Source organism: Dipodomys merriami, unplaced genomic scaffold (genome assembly GCF_024711535.1).
Source record: "Dipodomys merriami isolate MVZ:Mamm:240054 unplaced genomic scaffold, mDipMer1.0.p SCAF_52, whole genome shotgun sequence".
Lineage (NCBI taxonomy): Eukaryota > Metazoa > Chordata > Mammalia > Rodentia > Heteromyidae > Dipodomys > Dipodomys merriami.
Genome location: NW_027206091.1, coordinates 6,551,378 through 6,563,029, shown reverse-complemented (window position 1 = coordinate 6,563,029; position 11,652 = coordinate 6,551,378). Strand labels below are relative to the sequence as shown.

At 53.6% G+C, this 11,652-nt stretch overlaps 2 protein-coding genes across 7 annotated transcripts; one reads left to right on the top strand and one right to left on the bottom strand.

Annotated features, from left to right (window-relative positions):
- Nucleotides 1-424: 424 nt before the first annotated feature.
- On the bottom strand, nt 425-8,608 carry Proser3 (proline and serine rich 3). 6 transcript variants are annotated; one of them, XM_069998637.1, is made up of 11 exons: nt 8,502-8,608; nt 7,106-7,199; nt 6,286-6,476; nt 5,733-5,860; nt 5,568-5,629; nt 4,364-4,446; nt 4,138-4,274; nt 2,374-2,543; nt 1,344-2,265; nt 1,176-1,257; nt 425-1,043 (listed from the first exon to the last, which is right to left on the bottom strand). In XM_069998637.1, exons 1-11 carry the CDS (start codon nt 8,543-8,545, stop codon nt 902-904), a joined length of 2,055 nt encoding a protein of 684 aa, XP_069854738.1. In that variant the 5' UTR covers nt 8,546-8,608; the 3' UTR covers nt 425-901. The 6 variants fall into 6 exon arrangements, with proteins under 6 accessions (XP_069854738.1, XP_069854740.1, XP_069854739.1 ...); XM_069998639.1 differs by having other exon boundaries at nt 4,138-4,247; XM_069998638.1 differs by having other exon boundaries at nt 5,568-5,626.
- Nucleotides 8,609-9,302: 694 nt separating this feature from the next.
- On the top strand, nt 9,303-11,633 carry Hspb6 (heat shock protein family B (small) member 6). The gene is made up of 3 exons (XM_069998643.1): nt 9,303-9,539; nt 10,382-10,504; nt 10,707-11,633. Exons 1-3 carry the CDS (start codon nt 9,342-9,344, stop codon nt 10,872-10,874), a joined length of 489 nt encoding a protein of 162 aa, XP_069854744.1. The 5' UTR covers nt 9,303-9,341; the 3' UTR covers nt 10,875-11,633.
- The last annotated feature ends 19 nt before the right edge of the window (nt 11,634-11,652 follow it).

Genomic DNA, 11,652 nt, shown 5'->3' with positions numbered 1-11,652 from the left:
AATCCCCAATCCTGGTCTTTTCTACAACTGATTGAGCAATGCCCTGGAAACACTCCAAGAAGGATACTGACATTGGTCAGGTCATCAATAGAGCCCTAACTTCAGAGGGCCTGGCTTTAATCTCCCCATAAAAATAAAAATAAAACTCTGATCACAGCTGGACATCAGTGCCTCACACCTGCAATCCTATCTACTCAGGAGATCTGAGGATTGAGGTTCAAAGCCAGCCCAGGCAGAAAGTCTGTGAGACTCATCTCCAATCAACCACCAAAAGGCTGGAAATGGAGCTGTGGCTCAAGTGATAGAGATCTACCCTTGAGCAGAAAAAGCTAAGGGATGCACCTGACCCCTGAGTTCAAGCCCCAGTACCAGCATTAAACAACAAAAAACACACAAACCCCTCCCTCAGCACAGTGATTCCACTTCTGGTGTCAGCTAAATTTGTTTTTGTTTCTGGCAGGTTTGGTAAGCTTTGTAATGAAATTTTAAGCTGTAGATTGACAAATTTTTTTAATGTTGCTTTGTTTAAAAAAAAAAAAAAAAAAAGGAGGGCTGGGAAGGTGGCTCAGTGGTAGAGCGCTTGCCTTGCATGCCTGAGGACCTGGGTTCGATTCCCCAGCACCACATAGCAAAAAGAAAAAAGCCGGAGGTGGCGCTGTGGCTCAAGTGGTAGAGCACTAGTCTTGAGCTGAAGAGCTGAGGGACAGCGCCCAGGCCCAGAGTTCAGGCCCCACGACCGGACCCCAAAAAAAAAAAAAAAGGAATAGGAAGGAAAGGAGGTGACAGCATCAACGCAATTCCTTAAGCTAGCACAACCCTTGGGCCTTTCCACAAAATCCATTTCTTAGAGATTGACTTGGGAAAAAAAATGTTTCATTGGGCAAAAGAGAATATATACAATTCAAAGTCGTCTGGCCTCGAAGGAGGCTCCTTCCCTCCGCAGCCTCCTTGGGGACCTCCTTCTTGGTGATATGGCTGGGGGAGACCAAGGCTTGGGGTCTTCAGTGTGGCACACCAGGAGGGATATTTGAGCTTCCACTTTCCTGGAGAATAGTGGGGGAAGGAGAGACTAGGGTTTGTGTTCAGGCCTTGGGTTGTAAATGGGGTCTGGGAAAGGGGCTCAAAGGAAGGTCGGACACCCAATCGGAGAACCGAGCCTGGTGATGGAGGGTCACCTTTTCTGCTGTCGCAGCCCTGCCCTCTGAGCTCTCAGCACTTGCAGCACAGGGTCGTCCTGAAACTCGCTGCCGTCGGAGTCTGAGGGGCATGAGGGCGGAAAGCATGAGACTTCAGGGGGTGGGCTGGATCCCCACCCAAATCCCGGAGGTGAGCAACCAGCTCACCTTCTGCAGCCTGCAAAAGTTGGGCGGCCTGTAATAGTAACTCCTCCGAGGGGGTGTGGCCACCGGGGGGCGTGGCCACGGGCCCCCGAGTCCCCGCCTTGAGGGCCTCCGCGGGGGTCGGGGCAGGCTGGTCCGCAGCTTCCGCTGAGGGCGTGGCTTTACCTGCCCCGAGCTCCGGCCCTCCGCAGGGGGGCGTGGCCTTGGCTCTCGGGGCATCCCCCTCTGATCTGGCTCGGGAGTCAAGCGGAGAGGGCGTGGCCTCTTGTCCAAGGGGCTTGACTTTGGCTTGGGAAGGTCTAGTCCTGCGAATCACAGATTCGGCCTTGGATGGAGGCGTGTCCTCCTCCGGGCTGTTGGGGAACAGCCGAGCGGTCACTACCTGGCCCAGGGCCCCCCTGAGCTGCGGGCCAGGCCCCTCATCCGTTGTCCTGATGCCCCCAGCAGCCTCTTGATGGGGAGCTCTGGTCCTCAAAGGCTCGGGACTCAGCTTCTGGGGCTGAGCAGGGCTGCGTTGTTCTGGGGTATGAGGGCCCTGGTGGGTAGCAGGGGGCCCACGGATGGAGGGCTGGGAATTTGGGGTGGAGGCTGAGGGATCTGGGACGGGGGCTGGGGGCGCCGGGGTGGAGGCTGGATGAGCTGGGTTGGAGACAGGCAGCACTAGGGTAGAGGCTAGGGGAGACGGAGTGGAGGACAGCAGTGTGGGAGGAACTGTCCCTAAAGTTACCCAAGAACTGGGCTGTGGGGCCCAGATGAAGCCATGGGGGCTGGAGGCCCAGAGGACGTGTGGAGAGGCCCCGGGTGGCACAAAAGGTCTCTCTATATAGGTCTCAGGGGGACCAGCCTGAGCCAGACTGGCCCACGGTGGAGCACAGCTGGACTGGGTCCCCACAGAATTAAGGGAGGTCCGAGGGGCAGGAGAGGCCTGTGGACAGACAGGAGGAAGGCTGTGAGAGGGAGAGGAAGACAGGGGAGTTCCCCTGGGGATCCTCCTTCCTCCAGTCCCCTCTGGCCTTGCCCTCTCCCAACTCACCAGAGTGGTAGGGGCTGGGGGCTGGGGCTGCACCCATGTTCCATCGCCCTGGCCTCCTAGAGCCTGTTCGCGTTTCCGACGTTGCCTCCACTGATACAAAATGTCATCCTCAGGTCGCAGGGGTGCCCGGGAGGAGGAGGGAGAGGCGGTGGCTGCGGCAGCGGCTGGAGCTGGTGTTGAGAGAAGTAGAAGGGTGAGGGTAGGAAAGGCGCCAGTGTGTCAGCAGGCTGCTCACCTCCCTCAGCTGTGCCAGAGACAAGGCTGCTCAGGTGATGCCCAACTCCGTGCCAGAGAGGGATGGGGGAGGGGGGAAGAGTCAGAAGACAGACACTCCTCAGGTTTTCAACCTGTCAATAGAGTTGTGTGTATGTGGAACCAGTCCTGAGGCTTGAACACAGAACCTGGGTGCTTGCTGTCCCTTAGCTTTTTTGCTCAAAGTGGCACACTACCATTTGAGCCACAGTTCCACTTCCAGCATTTTGCTGCTTAGTTGGAGATAAGAGTCTCATGGGCTTTTCCTACCCAGGCTGGTGTTGACCTGTGATCCTCCGATCTCAACCTCCTGAGTAGCTAGGATTACAAGTGTGAGCCACTGGTACCCAGCTCAACCTATCTTTCAGTTCATTCAGCCAACTAATATTTATGGAACCCTTGCTATGTGCCATGCATGTGTGTTCTGGACATTGGGGTTTCAGTAGTGAAGAGGCCAGATTCTTCTAAATCTGTCCATTCTCCTGCTCCTGCCACTGCCCTCCCCGTGGTCCAGCCCCACTCACCCCACCTGTACTATTACCACAGCAGTCTTCTTGCTGGATTCCTACTCTCCTTGCTTGCCCATTCATAGCCACAGAGAGCCTGTGGACACCTGAGTAGTCAGGGCCTCTTGGCAGGAATCCTTCCCTAATTGTATCTCCTTCATGGTAAAATTTAGAAGCCTAGCCAGGCATAGTGGCATATACCTGTAATCCCAGGCTGAGGTAGGATGACTTCAAAGGTCAGGCTAGCCAGGGCCATAAAGATTCTATAGTGACTCAGGAGGCTGAGATCTGAAGGATTGTGATTTGAAGCCAACTCAGGCAGAAATGTCCTTAAAACTCTTTATCTCCAATTAACCAGCAAAAAGCCAGGCTAGAGGCCAAGCCAGTGTGGGGCCCTGAGTTCAAGCCTTGGTACGAGCCAAAAAAAAAAAGGGGGGAGGGGATATTCTAAATAAATTCAAGATAAATTATAATCTCATAAATCAAAATTTGCTTTTAAATAAATTGGATGCCAAATTTCAAAAAGCATTTTTTTTCTTCAGACTTTGTTCAAGATGACATGACCAGCAAGGACTAGAGGCAGCAATAAAAGCCTCTGCCTAATGCTTGGTAAGAAATGTATGCATTATCCTGCCCATGTAATTGTAGCCCCCCTGTACAGTATGTTCTCAAATAAAATAAAATACAATTAAAAAAAAAAAAAGCCTCTGCCTAACAAGCACAAGGCTCTGAGTTCAAACACCAATACTGCAATTCACCTGTCTGGAATCACAAAAAGTGCTAGGCCTCTCATATACATGCTAGCCGTTGACAGCAGAACCGAAGTGTTCTCCACCTGTCACAAATTCATTTTACCCTCACAAGACCTGTAGAAGAATCCAGCTAGCACTCCTCTTTTACAGCAGGGGAGACAGGCCCCCATGATATTCCAAGGTACCCAGCTGGGAAATGGTGGAGAAGAGATTCAAATTCATGCTGTTCTCCCTTCTGGATTCCCAGCACTTACCAGGTGCTTTGGGGCCAGAGTCCTTGCTGGAGTCAGGGGTGAAAGTCATGGGGAAAGGAGGAAAGCCATCGGAGCTGACGGGGAAGGAGGAGCTGCTGGCTTCACTGGGGCTGAAGGAGGAGGAGATGGAGGCCTTGCTGTAGGGAGAAGGCAGAGCTCTTAGAAGCAGCTGGACTAGGCTGTGGCTAGAAGCAATGGGAAGGTTGATGGGGTGGGAGGTGGGCACCTGCGTTTGAGCAGTCTGGCTGCTCTGCTTTGTAGGCTCAGTGTCTCCAGGTCCAGCAGGGATGACTTCCAAGTGTTGAGGCTCTGCAAGGAGAGAGGGGTCAGAGCTGGCCTCACTACAAAGGCTGCTGGGAAAGGAGCTTGGACAGAAGGCCTGGAGTGCAGTCTAGACTCCAGCTGGCACCTTCATGGCCTCCTTCTCAGGGAAGATGTGCTTCTTTGGAAGCACATCCATCTGGTGCAAGTCTTTCCCCCCCCCCTCTCCCCCCCACTATTGGAACTGGCTCTACCTTCTGCTTCAAGGTGATTGACTTAAGGATGAGCAAATAAGAGTGTGCCCTGGGACTTTGAATGGAGCTACTGGAAACACCATCACTTTTCACTGCAGAAGCTGAGTTAGCACCATGGCAGCCTAGAGCCTTAACTGGGGCCATCTTGGCTACTGAGAGGGGCAAGCTTGCCTAGCAAAGAACACAGAACCTCAAGAATTAGGTTCCTTGCAACACTGTCCAGACAGCTGGATCTGGCTGTTCCTGAAAGCACCCACTTTTGGAATTCAAATTTACATTCGGCCCACAAGTCCTTTTTTTTTTTTTTTTTTGTCAGTCATGGGGCCTGAACTCTGGGCCTGGGCGCTGTCCCTCAGCTCTTCAACTCAAGGCTAGTGCGCTACCACTTGAGCCACAGTGCCACTTCTGGCTTTTTCTGCTTATGTGATGCTGAGGAATCAAACCCAGGGCCTCATGCATGCAAGGCAAGCACTCTACCACTGAGCCACCTTCCCAGCCCCAAAACAAGTCCCTTTTTTTTTTTTTTTATTGGTCGTGGAGCTTGAACTCTGGGCTTGGGCGCTGTCCTTGCGCTCTTCAGCTCAAGGCGAACTCTCTACCACTTGAGCCACAGCGCCACTTCCGGTTTTCTAGTGGTTTAATGGAGATAAAAGTCTCACGGACTTTCCTGCCTGGGCTGGCTTTGAACCACGATCCTCAGATCTTAGCCTCCTGACTAGCTAGGATTACAGGCGTGAGCCACCAGTGCCCAGCTCACACGTCCTATTTTTGTTTATGATTTCCTGAGTTGAGGATTGGCTTTAATTCTACCCCAGGGCTGGGGCTGTCAGTTCAGGCACCCAGGGGAGGGAGTGGATGAGGATACACCTGCTTTATTTCCTGAAGGAGAACCCTGGCCTGGGATGTGCCGGTTACCTTGGTGGGAGTTGGGACTGCTGCTGCTCTTCTGGATTTTCCTTCTGACTCATTGGCTCCTGCTGAGAAACCTCAGTTGAGTTACAGGGACCAGGAAGAGTGGCTGCCAGGGTCATGAATCAGGAAAGATTTTCAGCTGGAGGTGGATGGGACCAAAGAATATACCTGTGCCAAACTGACCGCTGGTGTCTGGCAACTCAGGTTGCAGCCACCAGAAGTCTGCTGGGGTTGGGCCTGCAGGCTGACGTTCCTCTCGGCTTGTGGGCTGAGCTTGGCGGAACCTGTTTATGTACCTGCAAGTATCAGGCAATAGGAAGGGAAGGGATGAGGACTGCCAGGTAATAATAATAATAATGTTATTATTATTATTATTACAAAAGCCAATGTTTCTCAGGGCCTGGCTGCTGTCCCTTAGCTTTTCCTCTCAAGGATGGTACTCTGCCACTTGAGCCATAGCTCTACTTCTGGCTTTTTGTGGGTTGATTAAAAACAAGAGTCTCACAAACTTTCCTGTTCAGGCTGGCCTCAAACCATGATCCTCAGATCTCAGCCTGAGATCTGAGTAATTAGAATGATAGGCATGAGCTACCAGCACCTGGCAGCTCCAGAACTCTTCACATACATGAAGTGATTGGTCCTTAAAAGTGATAAAGATGGGCAGCCTTCTCCTGCCCTCCTACCCAAACTCCCCTGTGCCCTCAGGACTTCTAATACTTACTTGGCCACCACAGAGTCCTCGCTGTCCATCAGGGTGGGTGGCAAGGTGCCCATCTGCCCATCATTAGTGCTGGGTGGGGATGGGGTCGCTGAACTAGATGGCCAGGAGTCCTCTAACAGCTCAGAGGAATCGCTTGCAGCTTTGGGAGCCTGTGGGAGACCGGATCTCTGAGACCTGGATGGGCTTAAGGTCTAAGATGAGGGAGAAGACCAGAAGATAATGCAAGAGCTGAGAAATCAACTTTGTACGGAGCAAAAGCATAAGAGTATCTCAATCCAGAAGAGGAGAAACAAACCCCATGAGGTTATTCCACTGTGAAAAACCCAGGGTAACTGGGGAAAATGGTAGCAGATCCAGGTGGCAGAGAGCTGGACAGGGAGAGCTACAGGGAGGAAATGTGAGGTCGGTCTCGTGTGTGTGTGTGTGTGTGTGTGTGTGTGTGTGTGGTGTGTGTGTGTGTGTGTGTGTGTGTGTGTGTGTGTGTGTGTGTGTGTATCAGTACTGGGGCTTTAACTCAGAGACTAGTGTTGTCCCTTAGCTTTTTCAATCAAGGCTGGTGTTCTGCCACTTTAGCTACACCTCCATTTCTGGCTTTTTGGTATTTCACTGGAAATGAGACTCATGGACTTTCCTGCCCAGGCTGATTTCAAGCACTGATCTTTATATCTCAGCCTCCTGAGTAGCTAGGATGACAGGCATAAGCAAGCCACTAATACCTGACTGTGAGGCTGTCTCTTAATCTATCTACACATGACATTCCTCTAGTAGTCACTCCTGGTTGACAGGCTAGAACCCAGCACTCTCCATGGGGTATCCTTACCTTGGGACACCAGGTCTGGCTTTTGGATGGCCAGTAATGGCTTTGACCCAGAGTATCTCCAAAGGGGCTGTCTTGGGTAGAAAGAACTGAGCAGCTATAAGAAATGAGAAAGGAAGAACCAGATCATGAGCATGGATTCCTGGAAGCAACAGATTATAATTTTATGAAGCACTATTGCACATTCAAAATAATGACAGAAGGGCCTTCTAAAACCACAACCATACCAAGCGCTGGCAGTTCATGCCTGTAATCCTGACAACTCAGGAGACTGAGATCAGAGGATCATGATTAGAAGCCAGCATGGGCAGAAATGTCCATCAGACCCTTTTCTCCAATTAACCAGCAAAAAGCCACAAGTGGAGGTGTAGTTCAAATGGTACAGCACCAGCCTGGAGTGAAAAAGCTAGGGGCAGCACCCAGGCCCTGAGTTCAAGTCCTAGGACTAGCGCACACACACAAAAAAATAAATTGACACAGGCTAAATGTACACATTTATAAAGGTACAGTTTGATAACTCAATACATATATAACAAGGTATAATGGTCGAATCAGGGTAATTAGCATTTCCATCTTCTTAAACACTTCCCAGGGGATTCTAGAGTGCTGCTGCTCGGGTAACAATTACTACATCCTTTACTGCACATTTCCCTTAAGTCCTTGGGAGTAGAGTAAGTGGACTACAATTCCCAGGATTCACCCGGCTGGCTCCACCTCGCGAGAAACAAAGACAACGTCCATGGGTGCCTGGAGGCAATTTCAAAAAATAAGCTGAATTTACAGGCTGCCTTTGGGCACCCCGGGGCAAATAATGCCTGAGGGCCACCCAGAGAGGGTGTGAGAGGTTGACAACCCCCTAGGGAGGTGAAGTCTACAGCTGGAGCTGCCCGAGGCTGGGCAGGATGTTGGGAGTTGTAGTTCCAGTGCGGCCTAGCCCAACGCTTCAGTTCCTCGAGAACCTGTTGCTGTTCTGGCCCTGGGACCTCCCTTGGCTTCCCGTGGTCTCCGGAAGAGCGATCAGCCTCACCTGCGGTCCATCCCGCAGCTACTTGATGGCTGGACCCTGCTTAGTTCGTTCACCCGACAGACACCTCGCGCATCCGCGTCGCTTAGCAATGCCCTTTCAGCCCCGCCCCTCTTGGAAGGCCCGCGCTGGAAGAGAGTGGCGTTCAAGACAACCAATAGTGGAGAGGGAAATAAAAGGAATTGGAAAGTGGGCAGCCTGAGGGGGTCTTGTGATTGGCTGTGAGGTTGGCCTGCTTGGAAGCCTGTGTCTGATTGGAGAAGCTGTAGCGTGCAGAAGTGATAGGCAAGAGTATGGACCAATGGACAGGATCTAAGGCTGGGCTAGAACCTGGGGGCGAGTACATTAGCTTTCCTTGCACTCTTGCTTTCTTACCTCTCTTGGTGAGTACCGAATAAACCTCCGTGTTCCAGTCTCATTCCTATTCTACTCGTTACAAGGCAATTGGGAGTCTAGCCCTCCTTTTGTTGGGTCAGCCAGCCGGTCCCGATGATCACCTAGCCACTTCCTTCTTGCCGCAGTAGCAGCTGGTTGCACCACTTGCCAGGCCCGGGCTCCTGGCCCAGGTAGCGGGATCAAAATGAGCTATTTTGGGCTCCGACGCGCGGCCCCCGAGGGGCCAGACTGGAGTGTTGTGCTCACGCCCCCTGGCCGCTGTGCACCCAAGGCTGAGTCAGAGGCACAGAATTAGGCCCGACCTGCGGGGGCGGAAAGGGGGGCTGGGCCTAAGGTCCTGCTGGAGGTGGGGGTAGGGGCTGTTCAGTGTCCTCCTGACAGTCTGGCCTTGCCACCACATTTTCCAGGAATCTGCTCCCAAGGTCTCTGCGTCATCCTCATAGTTGCCAGAGGGGTGGGATGGATTAAGGGAACTGAGGAAACTTTGGGGGGGGGTGGAGATGGGGGTTAGAGGGGCACGTTGTGTTCTCTACACCGCCAAGGGTCCGTCCCTCAATATGCCTTAGTTTCCTTTCCTGAAAGCTGAAAAGAAAATTGAATTGACATTTCCCTGGGGTCCTCTCCGAGGCATCCAGTAGGCGCCTAATAAATGGCTAAGTCATTATCGGGTTTCTAAATAAGGGTACTCATGGCCGAGTCTGGCCATGATCCAGATGTCCCGGAGAGGCCGGGCCGAGGGGCTGGCACCGGGCACACTATAAATGAGCAGCTGGGGACGAAGGGGAATCGCAGAGCCCCGGACGGCAGCAGAGGAACCTGATGGAGATCCCGGTGCCTGTGCAGCCCTCTTGGCTGCGTCGTGCTTCGGCTCCATTGCCGGGATTTTCTACCCCGGGACGTCTCTTTGATCAGCGTTTCGGCGAAGGGCTGTTGGAGGCAGAGCTGGCTGCGCTCTGCCCGGCCGCGATCGCCCCCTATTACCTGCGTGCCCCCAGTGTGGCACTGCCCACTGCCCAGGTGCCCAGGCCTGGGGCAGGGATACTTCGACAAAGCTGGGGGTGGGGTGGGGAGTTTCTGGGTTAACCTGGGAAGGGAGGGCGCGGGGATAGAGAGGTGATTTTTAACAGAGTGGAAAATTGTGGCACTCAGAGGACTTTCCAGAGGTCCCCGAGTATGGAAAGCTGTTATTCTAGTGAATTAAAGGTGTGTGTGTGTGTGTGTGTGTGTGTGTCCTTGTAACTGTGAAAGGGTCTCAGAATTCCCAGGCGAGTGAAAAGGCTGGGTCACTCCCAGGAAAGTCTTGAGGCCTTCAAAGGAGGCTGGTGACCCAGGGAATCTGGGGGAGAAGGTGAAGGATTGGAAAAGGTGTGGTGTCTCTCCTGGACAGGTAAAGGGTTAGGAAGAATTCTGTGACTTGATAAGCCATTCTGAAATGGAAGGGAACCAGTAACTGCGGAGGGGGAGGGAGGTCCGGTGACCCCAGGGCTCTGAAGCCTGGGGGAAAAGGCATCTGGGCCGTGGCTGGAGGGGGGGGGGCGGGAGGAGAATAAGAGCCCTTGTGGCGAGGACATGGCTACTGCATGACGCGGTGACACCGGTGGGGAAGGGCAGACAAGCTCCCTCTGGGCAGGCGGAGGTCCCTAACCTTGCAAGGGGAGGGACCTATATGAACGAGAGGGAGATCCCAGGGGTCGCGGGTGAAAGGGGATAATATAAGATGGAAGGGGGCCGACTCCCCAGGTACAGAGGCCTGAGTTGCTGTAGTACCAGAACCAAGCGACTGGGGGCGGGGACGGGGATAGATCCTCGGTGGGTGACCCCCGTCCGATGACTCCCCTGCCCGTGTTCGCTGTGCTCAGGTGTCCACGGATCCCGGCCATTTTTCGGTACTGTTGGACGTGAAGCATTTCTCCCCAGAGGAAATCGCTGTCAAGGTGGTTGGTGATCATGTCGAGGTGCACGCGCGCCACGAGGAGCGCCCGGTGAGCTCCTGGACCCGGGGCGGGAGGCTTGCTCAAGCGCAAGGGGCGTGGCCAGGGGGTGGGCGTGATCTGTAGGGGGGTTGCGTTGTGGAGGGCGGGGTTTCCAAAATAGGCGTGGCCAGGTCGAATAGCCGGACCAGTGTTGCCTTAGAGGGCGTGGCCGGGGAGGGGCGTGGCCAGCTGAAGCCCCTCTCCCCTCCAGGATGAGCATGGGTTCATTGCCCGCGAGTTCCACCGTCGCTACCGCCTGCCTCCCGGTGTGGACCCCGCAGCCGTGACCTCGGCGCTGTCCCCCGAGGGCGTCCTGTCCATCCAGGCCGCACCAGCTCCGGCCCAGGCCCCACTGCCATCACCGACTGCAGCCAAGTAGGAGATGCGGGGCATCTGAATCCTGAGAGCCACTTGGGCTCTTTTGAAAAAAGCCTATCTGACTCCGCCTAGCCAGACCCCCGACGTCGCCAAGACAGCTCCTCTGACCCAACCCAAATTCTGCCTTGTACTGGGCCTTTACGGCCTAGCCTGGCCAGCCTCAGACCGCCCCCCTCAACCCAGCACCCCACCCCACTTTCTTGGCTTATATCCCTCTAGGACTCCCTCCTGCATTCCTTCTGATTCTTATGAAATATCTGCCCTCCCCCCAACAGATGATAAGAGTGTAAACACCCCCCCCCATTCCCTTCTAGTCAGGCAAAAACTCCCTCACCCCTCCACATGCCCCAGACTGCAAGGGATCTCCCACTGCAGACAGACCAGGCCTTGTCCCCAAGACTCTAGATCCTGCCCTCAGAGACACTCCCCTACCCCAAGCCTATTTTCTTACCTGAAACCCCAGCCACTCACCCACATTCTTGAATTCCTACTAGACCCCCTCTACAGATTCCCAATCCTTGGGAAAACTAAACAGGCCAACCAGGACCCCAACTTCAAACTGTAGCCTTCTCAGACTAGGTGCGTGTGCTACGTTCCTCTCCCAACTCACTAGCAGTCTTGTCCAGAATTCCAGACCCTCCAGCCTGATAGATATTCTAGACAACGCCCTCCAACTCCACATACTCCAAGAGCCAACTAAGCAGCCAGCTTTCATTCCCACAGCCTGGCTTCCTGTCACTAATAAATACGTTAGACCTGTGTCAACTGCTTCCTGTCTG